This window comes from Micropterus salmoides, unplaced genomic scaffold (assembly GCF_014851395.1).
Source record: "Micropterus salmoides isolate LMB-PRFRI ecotype aquatic unplaced genomic scaffold, ASM1485139v1 Ms_hic_scaffold_4058, whole genome shotgun sequence".
NCBI lineage: Eukaryota > Metazoa > Chordata > Actinopteri > Centrarchiformes > Centrarchidae > Micropterus > Micropterus salmoides.
Genome location: NW_024043438.1, coordinates 29594 through 51966, shown reverse-complemented (window position 1 = coordinate 51966; position 22373 = coordinate 29594). Strand labels below are relative to the sequence as shown.

Here is a 22373-nt window from a genome sequence, read left to right as displayed (position 1 = left end):
CTGACAGTAAGCCAAGAAAGGAACTGTGTCTCTGTGCAGTCTTGCACGCATGCCACCCTGCTTACTCTGCACAACACAAAAGAACATATTTAGACTTGTTTTTAAGGACATAAGGCAAAAGGATGGCATGCAAAGGACCTACTGCTCTCTGTATTGTGCCGAAAGTTCCTCTTTCTTGAAATGAACAACAAGTCTATAACTATTCTAGTCTATAACAATAAAACAGGGTGACGAACTTGGGACTACTTAGTATCATGGCTGAGTGCTATGATGGCCACTGGAACTTGTGCAATGTTTTTAGAGTTTATTACTATTATATTACATTAACTGTGCAATATTTATTTTGATACATGGACTGTGCAATATCCTTTTATCCTGCTAATTCAAGTTTATGTGAATTTCTGTCGATTATTTATATTACCCTTATGTCTTTTATCTTATTTTCACTGAGGGAGTTGCACTCAAAATCTCGTTGAACCACGTTGAATGACAATAAAGCTTTCTTATTCTGATTCTGATTCTGAAGACACATCCCAGGCTTGGGAGACAGTTAAGGAAAGCATGGGGCACCCTAGCTGAGTTAAGGTGGCGGCCAAGTACTTATCGGGGTTCCTGTGCTGCAAGTAGTTCCCTTTCTTTCTTTCATCTTGTCAACTCTTAACTGCCAACTTGAAACTAATTACTTAAAATCCTTTTTAAACCAACAGGAACGAGGGGAAGTTAGGAAAGTGGCTGATGAAGACCAAGCTTTTGTGACGGGTGTTATTCCACTGTTGAACAAAGGGGGCAGCCACAAGCACATTACGATCTGACACACCAGAATGAGAAGTATTTTCGGACCATGTTTCATTTTAAATCATTACCATTTTATGTGTTTCTTTGCTGAAGATCTAGTCTTCATAATCAGGGTGCGATTTGTGTCAAAAAACAGAGGGGGGATGTTTTTTTCCTCATGACACGTGGTGATCCACGAGAATAAGATGAGAAGATTTGTAGCACTAATTAGAACAAATATCTGATGTTGAAAAACAGTATATGAGCGGGGAGTCAGAAGATATTGAGCATTAAACTCGTAATTTTCTGCATTCTGGAGAGAATTCCTGCATTTTTTTTACATGAAGGGAAACTATATCTAAATTCCTCTGCATGTTTTCTTATTGCTTTTTCATTTGTTAGTTAACATTTCTTACTGCAAACTATTTTTCAGAACTTTTTAAAGAAATGCTTCAAAAAGTGATGGGGACAAAATCAGCCATTTCAAAAAGTGATGGGGACATCCACAGTGTAAATGACACCTATGAGCTTCAGTAATTCAGCTGCCTACGTTATGTCGGCGCTGAACTCAGCTCTGGTGATTACCCACAGACAGAAAGAGGCAGCTGGATCAGAGCAAAGTAGCACATTTTAAAATTAATTTAACCCTAACAAAACTACGGATCGATCCAACACAAAAATGGGAAATGATAACCTTCTTCTTCTTTAGAGAACGTATTGGTAGAATGGTTGCATAAATCCCATATGCCACAATAGGAGGAGATTAAGTGTATTTTGGGTAAACTGAATCAAGAAGCGCTGAAGAGGATAAAGTAATAACAAAGATCACCCTTTTATCTCAAAAGAACCCTAATACACTATTAGGGGGAAGAAATGGACGTAGTTACCTCACATTAAAACTAGATGAAAGGGGAATTTATAAGATCTAGAGCAAAATGGCTTGAAGAATGAGAAGGAGAAAAAAACACACTTAATACATAATTCTAATAAAAATTGTAATAGACTAAATATGAATGGGATTGTTACATGACTTCAAAGTAATATCTTGTAACTGTGGTAACTTTTACAGAGATTTTTATAGCTCTATATTTTTGCAAAGAATCATCACCTTTCTGACAGTTAAATCTATTAATAAGAATGAAATGGAATTATTTAATAAACCCATCACGCTTGAGGAGATTAAGAAAGCAATTAATCTTCTAACAAACAACAAATCAACAGGTACTGATGGACTGACTTCAGAATTATATAAATCATTTGCTAACGTACTGACAACATACATATTATAAACAATGTTAGACTTGTCTTGGACATTATGGATTACTCAGAATTGATTGATGATAATGGATTCATTCTAGTTTTAGTTTTTTTTTTTATAAAGCTTTTGATTCAGTGGTGCATCAGTTTATCTTAGAATCTTTAAAGAAATTTGGCTCTGGTCATTTTTTCTGTACAGCTTGTAACTCTTTATAAGAATAGTAACAGTTCTGTTAAAGTAATGGGTGGTACATCCCCTGGATTTAATCTGTCCAGAGGCATTAGCCAGAGAGTTGCCCCACCTCCCTGTACCTCTTCCTCAGCTCAGCGTTTGGCAGAATATATTAAATAGTGCTGTGAAAGGTATCTCTTATTGGCAGAGAATTAATCATAACTCAGTTGGCAGATGACACCAAATTATTCTTGAAAAATGATAAACAAATCTCCGTGGAAACTGATATAATCAAGGAGTTCTCAAAGGCTTCTGGTTTGTACTTGAATGTACATAAATGTAAATGTATAGCCATTAAAGAGAGATCTAAATTTCTTTGTAATATTCCAATAAAAAATTACATACCATTTTAAGGAATATTAATTACTAAGCCAACCGAGGAGAATCACCTTAAATTTTAATCCTATCATGTAAAAACTCAAAATAAAATGTAACCAGTGGCTCTTAAGGAATCTGTTAAGAGCAGAGAGAATCTTGTGATTGACCTATGCAGCCTCAGTTCTGCATCTTGATGATAAACTACTAAAAGACAGAATGCTTCTCAATTTTACACAGAAAAACAGAACACATTACTTGAAGAAAACTGTTCTCATGAACTTGTGTGGAAATGGTGGGCTTCATTTTTTATTTTTGTTTTTACTTTAAATAATATATTTATAAACTGACGACAATCTTATAGAAACTACCTCTACCCTACCTCCATTAGGATTTTTTTAATACACCTTCATGTATTATCCAAGCTGGGTAACTACAACTTGCTTTTAGTTTGTAACTATGATATAGACCTGTACAAATATCTGTCTTTCAAAGCCAGGCTTTCTTGTCATGGTCTCTCATCTACAAGCACATTTTCACCTCATAATTAATTTATATGGAATAAAAAGGACTTTTTATATAAACACAAGTCTCCCTATTTGGAATATTGGTTTAACAATAACATTGTGTTGGTAGGTCATTTACCCGCAATGGTCTTCTATTTACTTATCAAGAATTTACTCTAACCAACACTCCCACAGGTAAAATGTGCTTTTCCAGTTCTATGGGTAACAGCAACAGATCTGTTCCAAAGAGCTATTACTACTACAGTACCATATGTGATATAATACTGAAATCCATTTGTGGATGATATAGTTGGGAAGTAGTCATATCTTCAAACGAATTGATACTTAATCACCAATAAAGTTAATAAATTCTTTTAAGCTAATTCATTAATTCTATCCAGCTAAAAACTATGTTTAGAAAAGATTTAAAAAAAGACATTGATGTGAATTGTAGTTTCTGTAGACTTTCTCGCAAAACTTATGCGCCTTTATTTCTGAAAACATTGATGATAGGCCTACGTTTGGAAAAATGTATTGTTTGGTCACCCAGAAAACAACACACATAGAAACACTTATGTGTACTTGGTTAATCTTCACAAAGACCACGTTTTTTTGTTCCTGGTGGACTGATGAAGTTTCTGTTTGCTTTAGAGTCATATTGTCCTCTTAAAGAGACAGAGTCAATATTTGGCCTGTCTGCAGCATAGGTCTGCAGCTGCGGAGCGGATGCGTGTTACTTTAAAACCCGCATGACAGATAGTAGTGGAGAAAGTGGGCTGTGTGAGTTTGTCCTGCTCGTGCCTTTAACAGTCTCATGCTCCGCCATCGACCTTTGGATCTCGAAGCGGATAGGCAGCTCCGTCGTCCACGGTGGCAATTGGCTGCGCTCTTCTCCACTGGCTACAGCTGCTTCCGCACATCGTGGGCCAAACGCAGCAGACAGTGCGCGCACATACAGTCTTTTACATGCATGCACGCACGCTATGTGGAGTGAGTGCGTGCGATGCTGCTGGAGCCTAAAGTCCTTCTTACCGTGGCGCTGTCTCTTATTGAAATGTTTGAAGATTAACGAGGTCACCCGTGTCCTGTAGACCACAAGTTACTGCCAGCTGCACCCTGCAAGCCAGGAAGACGACAGCGTGTCGAGGCGGACCGGGAGGAAGGAAATACCGCTATATCTGCGTCGGGCTACCGCAGTGCACGTAATAATGACCGAGAAACGGATGTCGCGGTGGTATTTCGGGGGCTTGCGTCCTGTGGAGCCGCCTGCTGCACGCATCCTCTGGATCTCCTCAAGGTGAGGAGCTAAAGGGAACAGTGAGTTTGTAACCCTCCTCCGGTGTGTAGAGTTAAGTGCAGGCCTGAACAACAGGCTACAGCTGTTTGCAGCAGTATTCATGGAGGACAGGCTTCACTACTCATATTACTGTGCCTGTTAGAAATCCTTGTGTGCAGTAAGCCTTTAGTTGGCCATGTCGTGCTCTGTGGTGTCACATTCCTCCTGCTGTAATGTGTGTTATGATGGCCAAGGCTGTTAATATATAGGGCACTAGTTAGGGCAAGTGAAACAGTCATTTGTGAAAAAATAAAAGAAAGTTGGATTAATTTTGAAGTACACATAATGTCTTAACGTTGCATTAGTTTTACATTTATTGAGATGGTTTAATTGAGATAAATATAATATGGTCCTTGTCAGATCTCACTGACCAAAGGGAATATTCGTGTTTCCCCCCTTATAAGCAGTCTGTGTGTGTGTGTGTGTCTCAGTGGGGTCATGCATGTTCATTGTTGTTGTTAATCTTTGCCTCATGATGCAGCACATTCCCTACCCAATGCCAAAATCCTTACTCCCTTTACTTGTGCCCCTCTTTTGGTTTTGAAGACAGCAGCACAGGACTCTGATCAACCTAACTGGTCTAACTCAGGAAGTCATGTGGTGTGTCCTTATGTAGACCAGTAGGTCATCTGGAGTGCTTCCTTTCTGCCATGGCATGCTTTGTTAGCTGGTGATGTCATATACAATTACAGTAGTAGAAGACTGAAGTTGCTTGAGACTTAATAAAGTCCTTACAGTTTATTTTTCCATGTACTACATACATCATTTTGTCGACCCATGTAATAGTTTTCAGTGTGGCCGTGTTACCTACTTGTGGTATTGAGATCAACCTTTAGGACTGATGAGTTTTTGCATGTGATTTTCATAAGACAATATTTGCAAACTATATAAGAAACAAAAAATAAACAATCCTGTATACAACTCAATTAGCAAAGATCTGTTTCTATCTATACAGTTATGTAACAGTTGAGGTCTGCGTTGTGTTGAATAACCAATGGCGATATAAGTCCATCCATCCATCCATCGTCAACCGCTTATCCTGCGTACAGGGTCGCGGGGGCTATATAAGTTATTGCAAAATCTGGGAAACAATGCACTTTCTGGAGTTAGAGTAGTCAGTGCCCCGTGCACACACTAAACAATACAATATGTTAGCTAGCTGCTACTTATCACAGTTAACAGTCCTGTTGTGAAAACCAGCACATGTAGCCATACATTAACACTGCGCATTAAACATGCACTACACATTAAAAATAAAAGTATGCAATGTTTACACCAATGTAGGGACACAAAACCTACCCTTAGTGTGGTGTTTACAGACTAAGACAATGGTGGCACATGGAGAAGCGTCTTGCTGCAGCTTGTAGATCAGGGTCCTAGGCGTGAGGGGGCGAGGCTTCGGGGGGCATGTCTACTGGCTGCAACTGGACCTTATTGGGCGCACACTGCGTCTCAAGACAGCAAGCACACCACAGTTAACCACAGGGTGTCGTTCTTTGCTTACTTGCAGACAGTACCAATGAACAAACCACAAAGTAGGCCTGCAAGGGGAATTATATAGTTCAACCCCGTTACACTTATTATCCAGAGAATAAGCCAGTAGGTCTGTCACCTCAAATAGTCTGACTATACAACATGATTATTTATTATATATACTTATTAAATTTTTGTATTCCACCTTACAAAAAATTTGCCACAGTTAGGGGGGCCAGACGGGGCTTATTATTATGGGGGCACTGGAACCCCCTCCTCCCCCCTTTAGAACAGCCAATGGTTATACATCTGCTCATCTAAAATGACAGATAAGAGCACTGCCTGGTGAAGCATGTTTGCTCACATTATTGAATCAAATTCTTTAAACCAGAGGTTCTTATAGTCTGGAGCGTGTTGGTTCGCAGCTTCTCCCGTCACAGCCTGAGCTAATATTCAAAAAGGATTGGGGATTAAATTAAATAATGCTAACCACATTAAATACTGTGGTTGTCATGTATTTCATGAGATCAAACTTTTCATGTTTAAATTAAAATCTTTAGGATCTAATTTTGTTCATGTTTAATTACAGCTTGCTCCGAATTATTTATTTGGGTCCCCAGAGATTTCATCAGATGTATCGCCTAAATAGCACATTTGTGTTTTTTACTCTTGTGTAATATAACCGTTAATGGTCCAAAATGCATCACTTGAATAACGTTACCGCAAAAGTTTTACCCCGAGAGCAGTCATTGTAGAATGAAATTAAATGATGGGCACACAATTCACCTTTAAACTGAGCTGCTTTCTTACAAAGCTTAAAAAGCGATAATGCTCTACACTTACTGCATTCCTGTTAAAGCTAACAGCAGAGCAGCTAATTTAGAAGGACTTAGGTTGTAATTTAGAAGAGAGATTATTTGAATGTGGTTTTCAGCAGGGAAGTAGGGCATGACCAGACACGCATATCACATGGCACAGATTGCCTAGTCATGTTTTATTGGCTTCCTCTTATATCAGATAAGGTGCTCTATTGTTCTCCCAAACTGGTTCAGCAGAGTGTCAAGATTTGTCGGACCTCACCTAAAAAGCAATCTTTTAGCCAGGCACTTGTCATCTCATCTGGGTGTAATATTTCACCTCTGTATAAGTGCACGAGTGTCCCTGTGCACATACACATTAGCTTGCTAGTGGCTCAGTATGACATTGTCTTACCAACACTTTGCAGTTCACTTTATCATAGCTTTAAGGAAAATACCAGTTACATTTACAGTCAATTCAGCCTACATCTTAAACATTCTTGTTTCCCTCAGGATGAAATGTAATAACTGTAGTGATCCCTTAACCTTTTTATTTTTCCAACACTTTGGTTTATGGCCAAACACCTGCAAAACTAATGCCATACCTCAGCCACAGCTGCTTCTTTGTGTTGTAGTGCTCATGAGGGAAATTTATCTCTTTAAAGGTAAAGTCACACAGGGTTTCCCCAGGTCAGGTTTAGGGTTATTTGCAGAGCTAAACTAAGGCAAAGATCACAGCCAGTGACTCTCCAAAGTTAAACTCTGTCTCTCTTCCCTGTCTGTTTGGTTGACTAGACTGACACAGCTGCCTTGATAAGTCTGAACTCTGTGGTCTATCTACAAGGTCAAGATTAGCTTTGTTTTGTTTTAGAAAGACTAATCCGATCAGAAATAATAACATGTGACAACATTCCTTAGTTAAGCATTAGAGTTCAACATCCAATAAGATATTTAGGCCCGTAGAGAATTACCTGGTTTGGGGTACATTTTAGACTCCATAGGGATACATATTGTATATCAAAAAGTGATCAGTTTGCATGTGTTATCACTCCAACACAACATCCTTCTATAAGCGAGGAATCTTTGTGTGTCTGTATTTATATTAGCTGTTAAGGTCAGTGGAGGTGATGCAGAGGTACAGGGTGATGATGACCCTAGTCACGTTGATGAGGAGGGAGAGAAGAAAGAGGAGGAGCTGCAGGAGCCACAGGAGAAGGAGAAGGACAATAGAACCAGAAAAAACAGTGACAGGGGCAGTGTGCAGGGCTGAGTAGGTAATCATATGTAGAGATACAATTAGAAAATGTATTATTGTTAGTCATATTTATTACTGATCTTCTTCTCATGTGTGTATATAGCTGTACAATCAGTCCAGCACAGGGGAAGCTAGCAAGGGAGAGGCCTACTCAAAGCTGAAGATGAGGGATTTGATTTTTATGCAAACACACACACACACTGCTCTATGTTATGGGACTGTATTGTAGTTTTTGATTATATTTAACTAATTTAGCACTCTTAACAGGCTGTACACATGACATGTTGGTGGCAGTTGTATACTGTATCTTACGCTGGGCATATTTGAAATATTTGCTACGTTCCCTAGCTATGATATTAGTTTTATTAACAAATTAAACTCAATCAGCAACAGAAAACTACTTCCTAAAAGAGAAAGCAAGCATGTAAGAAGATTTAACTGAAAACACAAAACTGAACACTTAAATTAGTAAAAAACTTTTAACACCCTTTCTCCTCTTAGGGAGTAAACAAGAGCCTACAGCTCCACTCTGCTGTCTGACCCTAACTGGTGCACTGACCCCATAGGGGTCATTTACACAGGGGATGCTGGGGACATGTCCCCACCACATTTTGAAAGATTTTATTCCCATCACTTTTTGAAAGTATTTGTTAAAAATGTTCTGAAAAATAGCTTGCACCAAGAAATTTTAACTAACAAATGAAAATGCTTTGAGAAATGGTTTATTTGCACAATAAGAAAATATGCAATACAATATAGTTTTCCCTCATAAAAACAGACATTTCCACTGTAAATGGGAGCAGAATGTCTCCAGGATGCAGGAAATTACGAGTTTAATGCACAAAATCTTGTGCAGGGGGACCTCCAGACCTCCATATTTCCGCATCAAATATTTAATTTAAATAGTGCTAAAAATCTTCATGTCTTGTTCTCATGCATCAGCACCAAATGTATCATCATGCCACTAATCTGAGCCCTTATGTCCCCACCACTTTTTGAAATGGCTGATTTTGTCCCCATCACTTTTTTAAAGCAAAATTTGTAAAAACATGCAATGCAATTAAAATACATAGTCTAAAAAAAGAAGAAAAAAAAAACAAGCTACTGATTATAAAATGGCCGAAAAACGTGCATGCACCAATCAGTAACTTTAACAACTTTTAACACATTTTCCGTTCTCTCCCTGACAAAAGAGGAGAGAGACTAAATCATGCCTGCATGTGTGTTGCCTCAGCAGGGATGATATTACAAGAGAAAATTTGATCTACAAGAGAAAACAGATCTGAAAGCAACATAGAATGCCTGAGATCTGCACTTACTTATATTCTATTATATTTATATATTATGAAACGTCAAGTATTGCTTGAATTTTCCTTTTACATAAATAAAAACATTTCCACCATAAATTGGTACAGAAACTTTCACCAGAATGCAGGAAATTAAGTGTTTAATGATCAATATTTCCAGGGGGAGGCCCCCCCCAGACCCCCTGCTCATATAACTCGGCATTGAGGATATCTTTAAAACCACTGTTTAAGGATCTTTTCGTCTAATTTTCATAAGCTTAATATTGCGTGTTGTGATGTCTCGTGAGCTAAGTGTCTCTTCACAACCCTTATTTAAGCCCCTACGCCGCCACCACTTTTCAACACAAAGTGACGCACTTGCATATACCCGTGACTCGCAGTACAAAATGAAAAGGTAAACTTTGTGTAGACACCAGCAAATGTGTAGTCACAATAAACCTGTATTATAAACCACATTACTGATTTTGCTTGTGCAATGATTAGTTCTCCCAAATCTCAGCCTAAGTGAGCTGAGAGGAAGCTTTGGAACTTGAAGCTTTAACAAAGTCAGGGACTAAATGTTTAACTTGCTGTCTGACTTGGTGTTGAAACCAGTGTGTGGTGATTAAAGTGAGCAAAAATAGACAAAATGACTGAAAAAATTATGAACAATAAGACTGGTGATGAGGCAGGAAAAGCATTGTGTTTTGAAGGGGTTAGTGCACTTCAAACTCAAATACTGATTAGACAGAGGACAAAGGCCACATTGTAGAGCTGTTCTACAATAACACACACACACATGCACACACACACACACACACACACGGGTTAAGACACTGAGAAAACATGTGTAAATTATAACTGCCAGTGTTAAACATTACTCTCTTGCTGCACCAATTTGAGTTGGTGCTTTTCTCACATATACTATATTGCCAAATGTTTAGGAAACCCCTCCGAATCATTGAATTCAGGTATTCCAATCACTTCCGTGGCCACATTTGTATAAAATCAAGCACCTAGGCATGCAGACTGCTTCTATAAACATTTGTGAAAGACTGGGTCGCTCTCAGGAGTTCAGTGAATTCAAGCGTGGTACTGTGATAGGTTACCACCTGTGCAATAAGTCCATTCATGAAATTTCCTCACTATTAAATATTCCACGGTCAACTGTTAGTGGTATTATAACAAAGAGGAAGCGATTGTGAACAACAGAAACTCAGCCACTTAAGATAACAGAGGGGGTCAGCGCATGCTGAGGCGAACAGTGCGCCGAAGTCACCAACTTTCTGCTGAGTCAGTAGCTACAGACCACCAAACGTCATGTGGCCTTTTGGATTAGCTCAAGAACAGTGCGTAGAGAGCTTCATGGAATGGGTTTCCATGGCCGAGCAGCTGCACCCAAGCCTTACATCACCAAGTGCAATGCAAAGCATCTGATGCGGTGGTGTAAAGCACGCCGCCACTGGACACTAGTGCAGTGGAGACCTGTTCTCTGGAGTGACAAATCGTGCTTCTGTCTGGTGATCCGATGGATGAGTCTAGGTTTGACAGTTGCCAGGAGAACAGTAATTGCCTGACTGCATTGTGCCAAGTGTAAATTTTGGTGGAGGGGGGATTATGGTGTGGTGTTGTTTTTCAGGGGTTGGGCTTGGCCCCTTAGTTCCAGTGAAAGGAACTGTTCATGCTTCAGCATACCAAGACAGTTTGGACAATTTCATGCTCCCAAAGTTGTGGAAACAGTTTGGGGATAGCTCCTTCCTATTCCAACATGACTGTGCACCAGTGCACAAAGCAAGGTCCATAAAGACATGATGAGCGGGTTTGGTGTGGAGAACTTGACTGGCCTGCACAGAGTCCTGACCTCAACCTGATAGAACACCTTTGAGATGAATTGGAGTGGAGACTGTCAGTCCATCTTGTCCAACATCTGTGCCTGACCTCACAAATGCGCTTCTAGAAGAATGGTCAAAAATTCTTAAATTTTGTGGACAACCTTCCCAGAAGAGTTGACGCTCTTTTAGCTGCAAAGGGTGGGCCAACTCCATATTATACCGTACAGATTAAGAACGGGACGTCATTAAACTTCATGTAAAGGTAGGCGGCCCAAAACTTTTTGCAATGTAGTGTATGTATTATGTCCTAGTGTTATAGTCAAGACCGCCCAAACTGAGCCCAAGTCAAGACCAAGAACAGAGTTTATCGAGACCGCGACAAGACCAAGACTTTTAGGGGCTGAGAGCAGTTGAGACCAAGACCAGTTCCATGCATTGCATGGCACACAATAAAATGTGGAAAGAGATCATAGGTACTTCTGAAATTGATCTGAACTATTATGTTCTCTGTCAATCAGGGAAAATAACCCTGACAAAGTCATAGTGATGTCATCAGTGACTACATCTCTTCAACAGAAAGCCTGTGTTACAAACTGGATGTGTGGAGTTTGAAAGACGTGTGTGTTTACCAGGCAGCAGGGATCTACCTAAAGATGCTATTTAGTTGCATTATGGGAAACGTATCTCGGCCTTTGCTGATTAGATTTTGGTCATTCCTTTTAATGGACGTATGATACTAAATCACTGGCCCTTTAAGAGGTGGCACATTTAGCCCTTTGACACATTTAGTTGCCTAAATATTTTAACTGGTCTCTAAGTTACCCCACAAGAAAGAACAAAGAGAAAAAGTTACTGAGGTTGCTCGGTCAGCCCCAACTGGACCACATGTTGTCTATGTCTTGGTATTGAAAATGACACCATTGTTGCCACATGACTTTCTTTCCAGGTACACCTGCAGACACAGCAGGAGGTGAAGATGAGGATGATGGGGATGGCTGTTCATGTGGTGAAGAGCGACGGTGTGCTGGCTCTTTATAACGGCCTCTCTGCCTCACTTTGCAGACAGGTATGTGTGTCTGTGTGTATGCTGAAGTCTGTTCTTGAAATTCTGTGTGTGTTGTGTTCATTAGTTTGTCATTTTTATTTTCTATTTAACCTGGTAGGTCCCATTGGGGGTGGAAACCTCTTTTGCCAATGAGACCAGGCCAAGACTATAGCAATAAAAAGTTGCAGACAAAACAATACAAAATCAGACACCAGCCAAAACTACACTGAAACGGATGATAATACTAAAATAAGCCTAAAGGTGGGCTAAGAACAGACTTAGTTAAGAATGGAGGCAATTTCCATATAGTTTACAATAGTCTTAAATTCTACCAGAGATATCAGACAATTTTTAGTTTGAAGGGCTTCAACAGCACTATATGACACTGATTATTGCTCTTTTTTTAGTTTGACTGTGTCAGTGTTAATAGTTATGCCATGTTTTCTGTTATAATGAGTTTGCTGATTGCTCTCTGCACTCAGCAGTCTGTGTATAAGACATGTTCTTGCTCTTGTAGTCAAACATAAAATCAAAATATGATCATCTCATACCCTCGTATGATTTTAGTATCCTTTTCATAACCTACAGGATGATTGTATAGATTATATTGCGGTAGACACTGGCTGGTATTGGCATAATAATGATAATAAAATTAATCTGTTTTATTAATACAGCACCTTTCAAAACAAAGTTACAAAGTGCTTTACATTGTTAAAACAGGATTAAACATTTCAGGACTGCAAGGAGACAAATAAAATCAGATTATTGAAATAATACACAAATAAAACACCCAACAATAGAATAATAATAATAAAACAATAGTAATAATGAAGATGAGAGATATGTTGGAAATATTACAGTGTGCTAGCATTAATTAAAGATCTTTTTTAAGATAAATTTTGAGAAGTTATTAAGAAAAATTAGTCCACATTGCGTTCTTCAGTGTACATGACTCAGTTTTTTCTTAAACAGAAATAAAGTTTGAGTAAAATAATTTTTCTGGTTAGAGGAAGAGTGGGAGTATGACAGACCACATTAGAACAGGTTTTTGGGTATATTTTGTGTAAAAGGTTCCTTCAAATGTTGTTTCAGTAGGTTTCCTAGTTACTGTTATTAAAAGGCCAAAATGTTGTGGCTGCAGGATACTGTCAATAGATCAATAGTTTTATAAAGAGGACAGCAGTGTGTCCAGCAAGTCTGTTGATGTTGCAGGAGATTAAACATGATTGGAGGGAGAAAGAGAAGTTTGAATCGCAGCCACTGGATAGTGATGATGAAGAGTAGGATACGTTTTATCCTGTAAACACTGCATCCTGTTTAGCTTCTGTCCTCAGACTTAAATAAACCTTAGACTCATTATTTTTACCTCCTCTCCACTTGTCTCGTCTCTTCTCCTCTCAGATGTCCTATTCCCTCACCAGATTTGCCATCTATGAGACAGTGAGGGACATGATGGGCAGCACAAGCCAGGGCCCCATGCCCTTTTACCAGAAGGTCGTGCTGGGAGCCTTTGGAGGTGAGAACTCACAAACACACACACGTAGTGTCACTCATACAGGATTGTGTGCCAACAAGATTACTCTGCCAACAGGTTTCACTGGTGGGTTTGTTGGCACGCCGGCAGACATGGTGAACGTCAGGTAACGCGCCATGATACAATTCAGTCTCTCATTAACATATACACACAAATTCTTCTAAACAAGCAAACTGTTTGTGGTTAGACATGAGCTTAGCAAATAGTGTATTCAAAAGATCTGAACAGTTTGTGCTTCTAGGATGCAGAATGACATGAAACTACCACCAGAACTGAGGAGAAAGTGAGTAGTTGTGAGTTACTCGGCTAAAAGATTTCAGTTTGACGTTCTTTTCATAATTTAACCCTGAATGTGTTTTGTTCTTTCAGCTACAAACATGCCATTGATGGGCTCTTCAGAGTCTTCAGAGAAGGTAAATCCCAAGCCGAATATTGTCCAATATGTAACTTCATGTAAAGCACAGGCTGGCATCATGTGTGACCTCCGACCTGTGTCCTGTCCAACAGAGGGTGTGAGGAGACTGTTCTCAGGAGCCACTATGGCCTCCAGCAGAGGAGCGATGGTCACTGTGGGACAGGCAAGTCACAGCACTATGTGATGAGATGATTTATGATCAGGAACCCTTTTTTTGGCATTTCAGGTATGCAGTTTACTTAAAGAGACCCAAGGGAACATCTGTCTCTCTATTTTTATATTGTACTTTATTCTACCAGGGCTAGCACAATTACAATTTAGATACATTTTTCTTAAATACATTAGGAAGATATTTATTAGTCATGTCAAACTAAGAATCCATCTGTAAGTCCTTTTTAATAAGATAATGGAATTAAATTAAAAGTACATTAATTAATCAATACTGGATCAATTTCCAACAGACTGCTTGTTCAATGCATAATGCATTATGCATTAATCCATATAACCTCAGCATCACTTCACAAGTCTGTGTTGGCAAGCATATCTAAAGGAAAATTTCCTCCAGACTGTAGCACTGATTCCACTGTTTTTCCAAGTAAAAAAATGGTGTCAAATGTACCTTGATTGATCAATTCTTTTCTTCATCAAATCAACATGCAGCTTTGTAGGGGTCTTCATAAATATTTCAAACCACCCTTTATGCTAAATATCCCCAAAATCAGTTGTCAGTCCCTTCTTATCATTTGGTGGTGGTCATCTGAATGCCAGAGTGTCTATATTTATTTGTTTTTTTTTAATTCCATTGGGCCAAATACTGAAATTAAAAAATGTCACACTTTTGACAGGTTGATATTTTTGCTATGTTTTTGACGGATTGCATAGATTTTTAAATACATAAAGGCCAGTTAAGAAACTTGACAAATGTCATGTAAGTGCTAAAATCTAACTGCTAACTGCACACATTATTTTCATAAGCTTTTTTAAAAAAAATGGCAAATTGAGGCCAAATTTTGGTGATGGATCTCACAGCTTCCAAAAGCTAAGAGGTCAGTTACTGTACTGGCATGATTTTCTGTTGCTCATTACACTGTTTTCTGGAGGTCAAACTGTGTTGAGGATGAAGGATTGGGCGTTCAGCCAGCTGCATGTAGTAAAGAGATATAAATACATCAGCACAGATTATTTGTTTTTGTTTTTTTTACCATGCCACACATTTTTCTCCTTTTTCCCCATCTTTAGTTGGCGTGTTATGACCAGGCCAAGCAGCTCGTGCTGGGAACAGGCATGATGGGCGACAACATACTCACACACTTTCTCTCCAGCTTCATTGCTGTAGGTATCAGGTTTTATTTGTGTGCACTGGAAGCCTGAGTGACTCAGTGTAAAGTTGACAGGGCTCTTTTGTGAAGTGATGAACTGTTCCTCTACAGCAGAGGTTACTAATAGGCGCACCGCGGTCCGGATCCGGACCCAGCCGCCGTATTGTCCGGACCTGATCTATTATTGAGAATTACTACCTTATGACAGAGCGTTTCTATTTTAACCCGCGCAGCTTTTCTAGCATTTACTGTACTGGTTTAGCGGCCCGGGAAACTCTCCGACCGCACGTGTTCCAGTCATCTTATGTGATGCTGCTCAGCCAATCAGATCTGTGCATTCTGATGAGCATTACCAGAGCAACACAATGCTCTGAAGCGATCTCGGTGACGTACGGACAATCTCAACACTGATAGGCTATCGCGACTCAGCGTCATGCGACTTCTTGAAAATATTCAGCTCATGCGAATTCCTTTGCGTTGCCTTCACGTCACAGGCCCCGCCCCCTTCGTACAACAGGATATCGCGGCTCTACACGTCTTTGCATTGACTTTGTATGTAAACTCACTTTTGGTCTGAAAGCACCATTACAGAGAGAAAGAAAGAGAGAGAGCGCTCCATTTATTTATTCTCATAGCTATGCCAACAGAGTGATTATTACCAAATCTTTTTTTTTAACTTTGTTATGGCAAGACTAGCAGACCCAAGTACAGGACTAAGAAAGGGGAAAAATATTTATTGCAGGTTAAAAGGATCGGATATTGAGCAGCGCAAGAGCGAGGCAGAGTGAAAATAGATGCGTGCCGAACCGGGTTGCAGGTTGCTGTGCAGAGCAGGGGGAACCGTAGCTGAGAGTCCAGACTGAGAGAGTCTGATCCGAGCAGGTCCAGAGCAGAATCCGGGAATAGTTTCGCGGGCGGGGGTCCAGGCGGAGAGCGCACAGGATGAGCGTATTTTCGGTAGCGGAACTAAATCTAACACGTTATTATGCAAAATTGTCTTTTGACTTTAATTATAGCGACTAAATGCTCTTCTTCTACAATCGGCCTAATATACAGTAATTAGGCTTATTTAAATGTGTTCATTGTGTTGCTGTTTGTTTCCAGCCTACAGTTCACTGATTAATTTTAAAATGTAGGAAATTTGACTGATCTGATCTGTAATGAAATTAAGCAATTGTTAAATGAGTAAACACCATAACTTCCACACTACTGCAGTCATCACTCAGTTTAAAGTGCTCCCACACAGCTGAGGGCTTCTTTTGGTTTTCCCATTGATGTGATCTGGAGCATTATGTTCACTGCTGTCAGCGTGGAGGTCAGGCGCGCGAAAAAAAACCTTAATAATCGGATCTCATAATTGAAAATAGAATGTGTACCCAATGGTCGAATATTTGGGTCCAGCCCTACCGATTTGACCTTTTTTATATACAGTCAGTTGTTAACTGAAAGCATATGTTGATACAAATAGGCTACACATTATGGTAAGTTACTGAAAGTTGATGATCCGGACCTTTGCTTTGTGAAATTTTTTCTAACTGGACCTCTTTGAATTTTAAACCCTGCTATACAGGGAGGCTGTGCTACATTCTTGTGTCAACCTCTGGATGTACTAAAGACGAGGCTGATGAACTCAAAGGGAGAGTACACAGTGAGTATACCTTGGCATTGTCTCCTCTAATCCGTTCATCCTTGTGAGTTTATCCAATTTTTTTATTTCTCAGTGTTCATTCTAATCTAGTGTATCTCTCTCTCTTATTAGGGGGTGACTCATTGCTTACGAGAAACTGCCAAGCTGGGTCCGCTGGCGTTTTACAAGGTAATGAACAGTGCTAGAGACTAATCATTAATGGCATTGTGGCTATTTAGTGCCAGTTTTAATCAGAGGTTCTTGATTACATGTAATCTATATGAATTAAGCTGTAATTTCATACAAAATTGTAAAGTAAAAAGACATTGAGTGCTGTCTCCTGAATATATTTTTAGGAAAGTTGGACCAAGTGCCCATTGACTATGGTATAAGGGCTGACAATGGTGCAAAGGTGAAATTTAACTATGTAATTAAGGGGCACAACAGTAGCCGACAAGTAGTCATTTCGTAACAACTATGGGCAATAGGCTACATCTTATGAGAATACTATAAATAAATCATGTAGAATGTGCTTAAACATGCTATTGCATATCATTATTGTCTGAAATGTAAAAATAAAAAAGAGAGATGAATTCAGGTGCAGAAGTCACTACCAGTGAAGGTGTGTAATAATTTAATACTTGTGAATGCTCTTTAAGTACACATAGGGCTGGGCAATAAAACAAAAATGATATTTGCAATATGATTTTTAGGCCTGACACCCAACAGCCGAAGATTCGATGCTTTGATGGGCGGTGCCTGATTCGACTGTCAATCTCATAGTCTTTGCAGAGAAACATGGATCATGCCATTTTGGCGATATGGGGGTGCTCAGCATCTGATTTTACACAGAACTACCAGTTTTCTCCCAATAAGTTAATATACAGCCTATTACAAAACATATTTCAACGTTTAATGCTGTAAATAAACATGTAAAAAGAATAAAACTTTCAATAAATGTTATTAAAAGTGCAAGTGTAAGTTGAATGAAGAGAGACTGCAACTCTGCAGCTTCTCAAGATTAAAGCGGAGCTACCGTGTGTACCTCAAATTTGTGAAGTCATCCACTGTTTGGCATATAGTGTTTGTCACGTTCTGACCATAAAGAAAAGTTTAGCCACAAAATTAACCATCTGGTTTCTTAAATTTTCACTCAGGAGCAAAAATCAGCTTTTACACTGGAAAGAAATGATGATTTAACATTTATTGTGATAATTATCGATATCAAATGATATGAATTTTTTTATCGTCATATCAAATTTGGCCATATTGCCCAGCCCTAAGTACACACCTATTTGTCCTCATTGTCCTTTTAAGAGATGGGGAAAGTCTTACAGGCATGTGTACATCGACCATAAGCTATGAAATTACTTTTAGCCTGTTACATAATAGTGATTGAGTGAATCAATGAATGTTTTGAATGACGCCATTACTCATCGGACAGTATACACATGCATGTATGAAGCATTTTAAGATCAAGTTATAATTTAAAGTCCAACTGAAATGAAATTACATGTTTCTTTAAAGCCACACAGCATCCAGATGTATTTGTAATGTATAAGTCCTGTGTTCTTTTGAGGAAACAGCAGTATCCAGAAGGGAGAAATTTATGTACTGTATGTCAAGTGTGATAAATGACCTGCATGTACAGCAGCTGGCAACCCACCTTAATGATAAAGTACCTGTTTTATACTAAAGTACTTAATAGGCATAGTAGCTTTAAATTGACGGATGTAACGGGAGAAAACTACAAATGCTAATCTAATGCCAAATGTTTGTTGCAGGGTCTCGTCCCCGCAGGGATCCGCTTGATTCCTCACACAGTACTCACCTTCATCTTCCTTGAGCAGCTGAAGAAGTACTTTGGCATTCGCATCATCTCCTGAGCATGCTCGGTGACTGGCCGCTCTCCAAACCATCCACCGACACTGCCGCACACATCACCCCGTGAAGGGGGCAGAAAGGGAATCATGTACAGTTTACTATGGGCTCGTGCATGTTTCCGTTCGCTCTACCTCTGTCTCACAACTACAGATGAAATGATTTTGATAATTTTATATATATATATATATATATATATATATATATATATATATATATATATATATATATATATATATATTTTTTTCTTTTTTTTTTTTTTTTTTTTTTTTTTAGGGCATTAGTACACCAACTTTTGGAAGGGGCAACTACTAGAATTAACAGACAGAAATGCTTAATATAAGTGGTGTAACTGGGTAATTAGAATGACCATGACATTTAGAGAGTTTAAAATTAGCTCTAGCAGATGTTTACTGTAGTTGTCCAGTATAATTTCAGGTACGATTAGTTACAGGATGAGACGTACTGATAGAAGGAGCACTTCAACACTTGTCATGTTGATGACCGTCGAAATATTGGTTTGAACTAATTCCAGATCAGATATTGGGATTTATGTTTTAATCTCAGCAGTAATTAAACCCAGTTCAGCAGTGGTGTTCGGTGCCTTCAGAGCCCACACCAGTGTTTTTGATTATGGCTTAAAAAGGTTTGTGCCAGGAATGTGATTCCTGTTACTTTATTGGTGTCATATTAGGCCAAGACTGAGTTTATGATTTAGCAGAGGTTCAATGGGGGTTCTGATGATCTAAAAATTTTCCCAAAATCCATTACTAACACATGACTGCACAAACCGTTATGCAAATGCATAGTAATCATTCCCAACAGTGGTGACCAAGTGTGAGGCACCCTGAATTTACCAGAGTTGATTTATTTGTTTGTTGTTTCTTCACTAAATTAATGTTTTAGAGCTGGAAATCAACTACTAGCAGGTTAGCATGTAACATGCAACTTTTACCTGATTCTCCTTTACATCATTCCGATCCTCTGTCATCATATCGAGAAGAGGACCAAGCTTGTTTGTCTGCTGTTTTTAAGTAAATGGGAGTTTGTGTGGAAACTGTGAAGCAGGGAGAGCACATTTGGCAGTGGGTCTTTTTTTCCAGTCATAGTGAAATTCTGTATGACCACTTGTTCTTACTGTTTGAATAGAGATGCCTGTTGAGAAGCCTGAAGAGAACTGCTCTACTGTACAAGTGTACATGTAGCATTTCCATCTGTGATGGGATCATTTAGCTGAATGCATGTCTGACTTTATGACTCAGGATGCTACTCTGTTTTATAAGGCACTTTATTAAAATCGCTGGACTCATACTGATTAACCTGCTGTGTAGAAACACATGCTCCATACTAAAGCGTGTTCTAAAAGTAAAAATGGAAATGTTTTCAGATGTTGTCAGTGGTTCCAATTGAGGGCAATCTGATGTTTTGTGACTCTTTTCAGTTACAATAAGTTTGACCTTTGTTCAGTGATAAAATGAAATCTGTGTTTCCTCTGTTGACAGACACCTTGTCAAGTCATGTTGCCTTACAGTATGTGTCCTCCAGGGGGCAGTTTAGTAGCGTGTGAATAATGTTGATACCTTCATCCTAGTGTACATTTAAAAAGAGACACAAACAGGGAGCAACCTCAGATAGACTGTCTATATCTGCTCATTCTTATGTTCATGCTTCCCTCAACAATGTGAGGTACTGTAGATCAGCCACAGTAAGTAACAAATGAAACTGGAGGGACCCACAGCTCTGGGTGTTGCAAATTTGCATTTTGTAGATCACGAACTAATGATACATAAAATTAAAATACTAATGTGAAAATACAAGCTTTTTGTGCTGTTTGACTGTCTTTTTTTGATAATACAGTATCTGACATTTATTTATTTATTTTATATTAACATTTTATAAATCAACTGCAAGCCCTCTGGGCAGAGTTCAATCCACATCATAAAACATTTGTTTCTGTGTGCTGCTGCCGCGGGCTTGCTGACTGAATCAGGCTTCACCCTCATCAGAACAAGACATATTTTAATGATTGCTCCACCAGTCTTTCATACCACCCCACAGACCTAAGATAAGAATTACGGCCTCCCACCTGGCAGGACCATCCACAGTTAAGTGCTAATATGCAGCTGTAATGATGAATGTGTGACTCCGTTCCTCTGCTCAGATTAACATTGCTGTCCCTTTCTTAATTAATACAATTCATCACATGCAATGCATCAATGACTGTAACTGCTCACCTCTACCATCACATGTATGTGTGGGAATTTGTGAGCCTTAGACCTCTACATACTCTCATCTTCATGTCAGGAGTGCTAATTTTGCCCAACTGAGGAACATGCTGCCTGTGTGTACAGTGATGAGGAGAATCAGGCTGTATGCCTACTTATTGTGATGTTTTCGCTCCAGAAATGTGTTTTTAATTGATCAACCACAGTGATTAACTATCAAGCAATCAGGTTCTGTCTATAAATATCTGGTGTTTTCATAGACAACCCAAGTGAAAAAGAAATATACTTAAGTAGCACTTTTTTTGGATGCACTTATCATATTTTAATTGTACTATACTAAGTGTATATTAAATTTGTTATTTTGGAACAACTTAAGTGTAATTTTAGAAATACTTAGTCAACTTTAAGATAATTGCAATATATTTTAATGTACTTAGTTGTGTTAAAATGGACCTATTTTATTACTGTAATTTAAATGTACTTTTTAAAATTTACTTAAAATACCCTTTTGTGCTATACTTGAAGAACAGTTTAAATATATTTTAAATGTGTTCCCTGAACATTTTTATTAGCATTTGAGCATATTAGTAATTTTTTACTAGCATACTCCAAGAGCCACTATTAATATCTTGGGAAGCTGCTTTATGAAACCATTCAGTATGAGAATAATGCATTATTAATGCATTAAAAATATCTTGCAAAATGCCCTTTTAGCCTTATAATAACAACCAGTAAAAAAAAAAGTATTTTACAACACACACACAGACAACTAAAAAACTTGAATTTTGTGTATATTACAAAAATTAAAATGTACATCAGCATGTATCGCATCTTGACCAAAATACCTTCAAATAAAAAAATCCGTAAAATGATGACATATGATCAGTATTACTGAAAAGTACACATCATTAATGTTACCCATGGGGGTCCCTCATACGGTTCGGACTCTGGGCCCGGCTCAGATGACCTCACGGTAAGCCATCCCACTTCTGACACCATGCGGTCAAAGGCGAGAGCACTCACCCTACCCAGATTCAAACACAGTTCTACAACATACCAAACATGCAACTTTGACAGCAACGCCAAAGAGCCAGGCTCGTTTGTATGGCAGTCCAAGCGCTTACTCAACTGTAGTGAAGGTACTCCGTCACAAGCTTACAGTACAAATGGTGGAACCAAACTGAAACTGAAAAATGTCACAATCCTTATCCTTGGAGTGGAGGGTCGGTATCTTTGAGTAGGACTCGTTGTATTTTCTGTGACT

At 38.8% G+C, this 22373-nt stretch overlaps 1 protein-coding gene across 1 annotated transcript; it reads left to right on the top strand.

Annotated features, from left to right (window-relative positions):
- The first annotated feature begins 4292 nt into the window (after positions 1 to 4292).
- On the top strand, positions 4293 to 19086 carry LOC119887215 (mitochondrial dicarboxylate carrier-like). Its single transcript, XM_038698099.1, is given in 12 exon segments — positions 4293 to 4329; positions 4332 to 4381; positions 12010 to 12129; positions 13510 to 13624; positions 13700 to 13748; positions 13884 to 13925; positions 14012 to 14055; positions 14150 to 14220; positions 15297 to 15389; positions 16947 to 17024; positions 17136 to 17192; positions 18788 to 19086. Coding segments are annotated over 12 exon segments (858 nt in total). The 3' UTR covers positions 18890 to 19086.
- The last annotated feature ends 3287 nt before the right edge of the window (positions 19087 to 22373 follow it).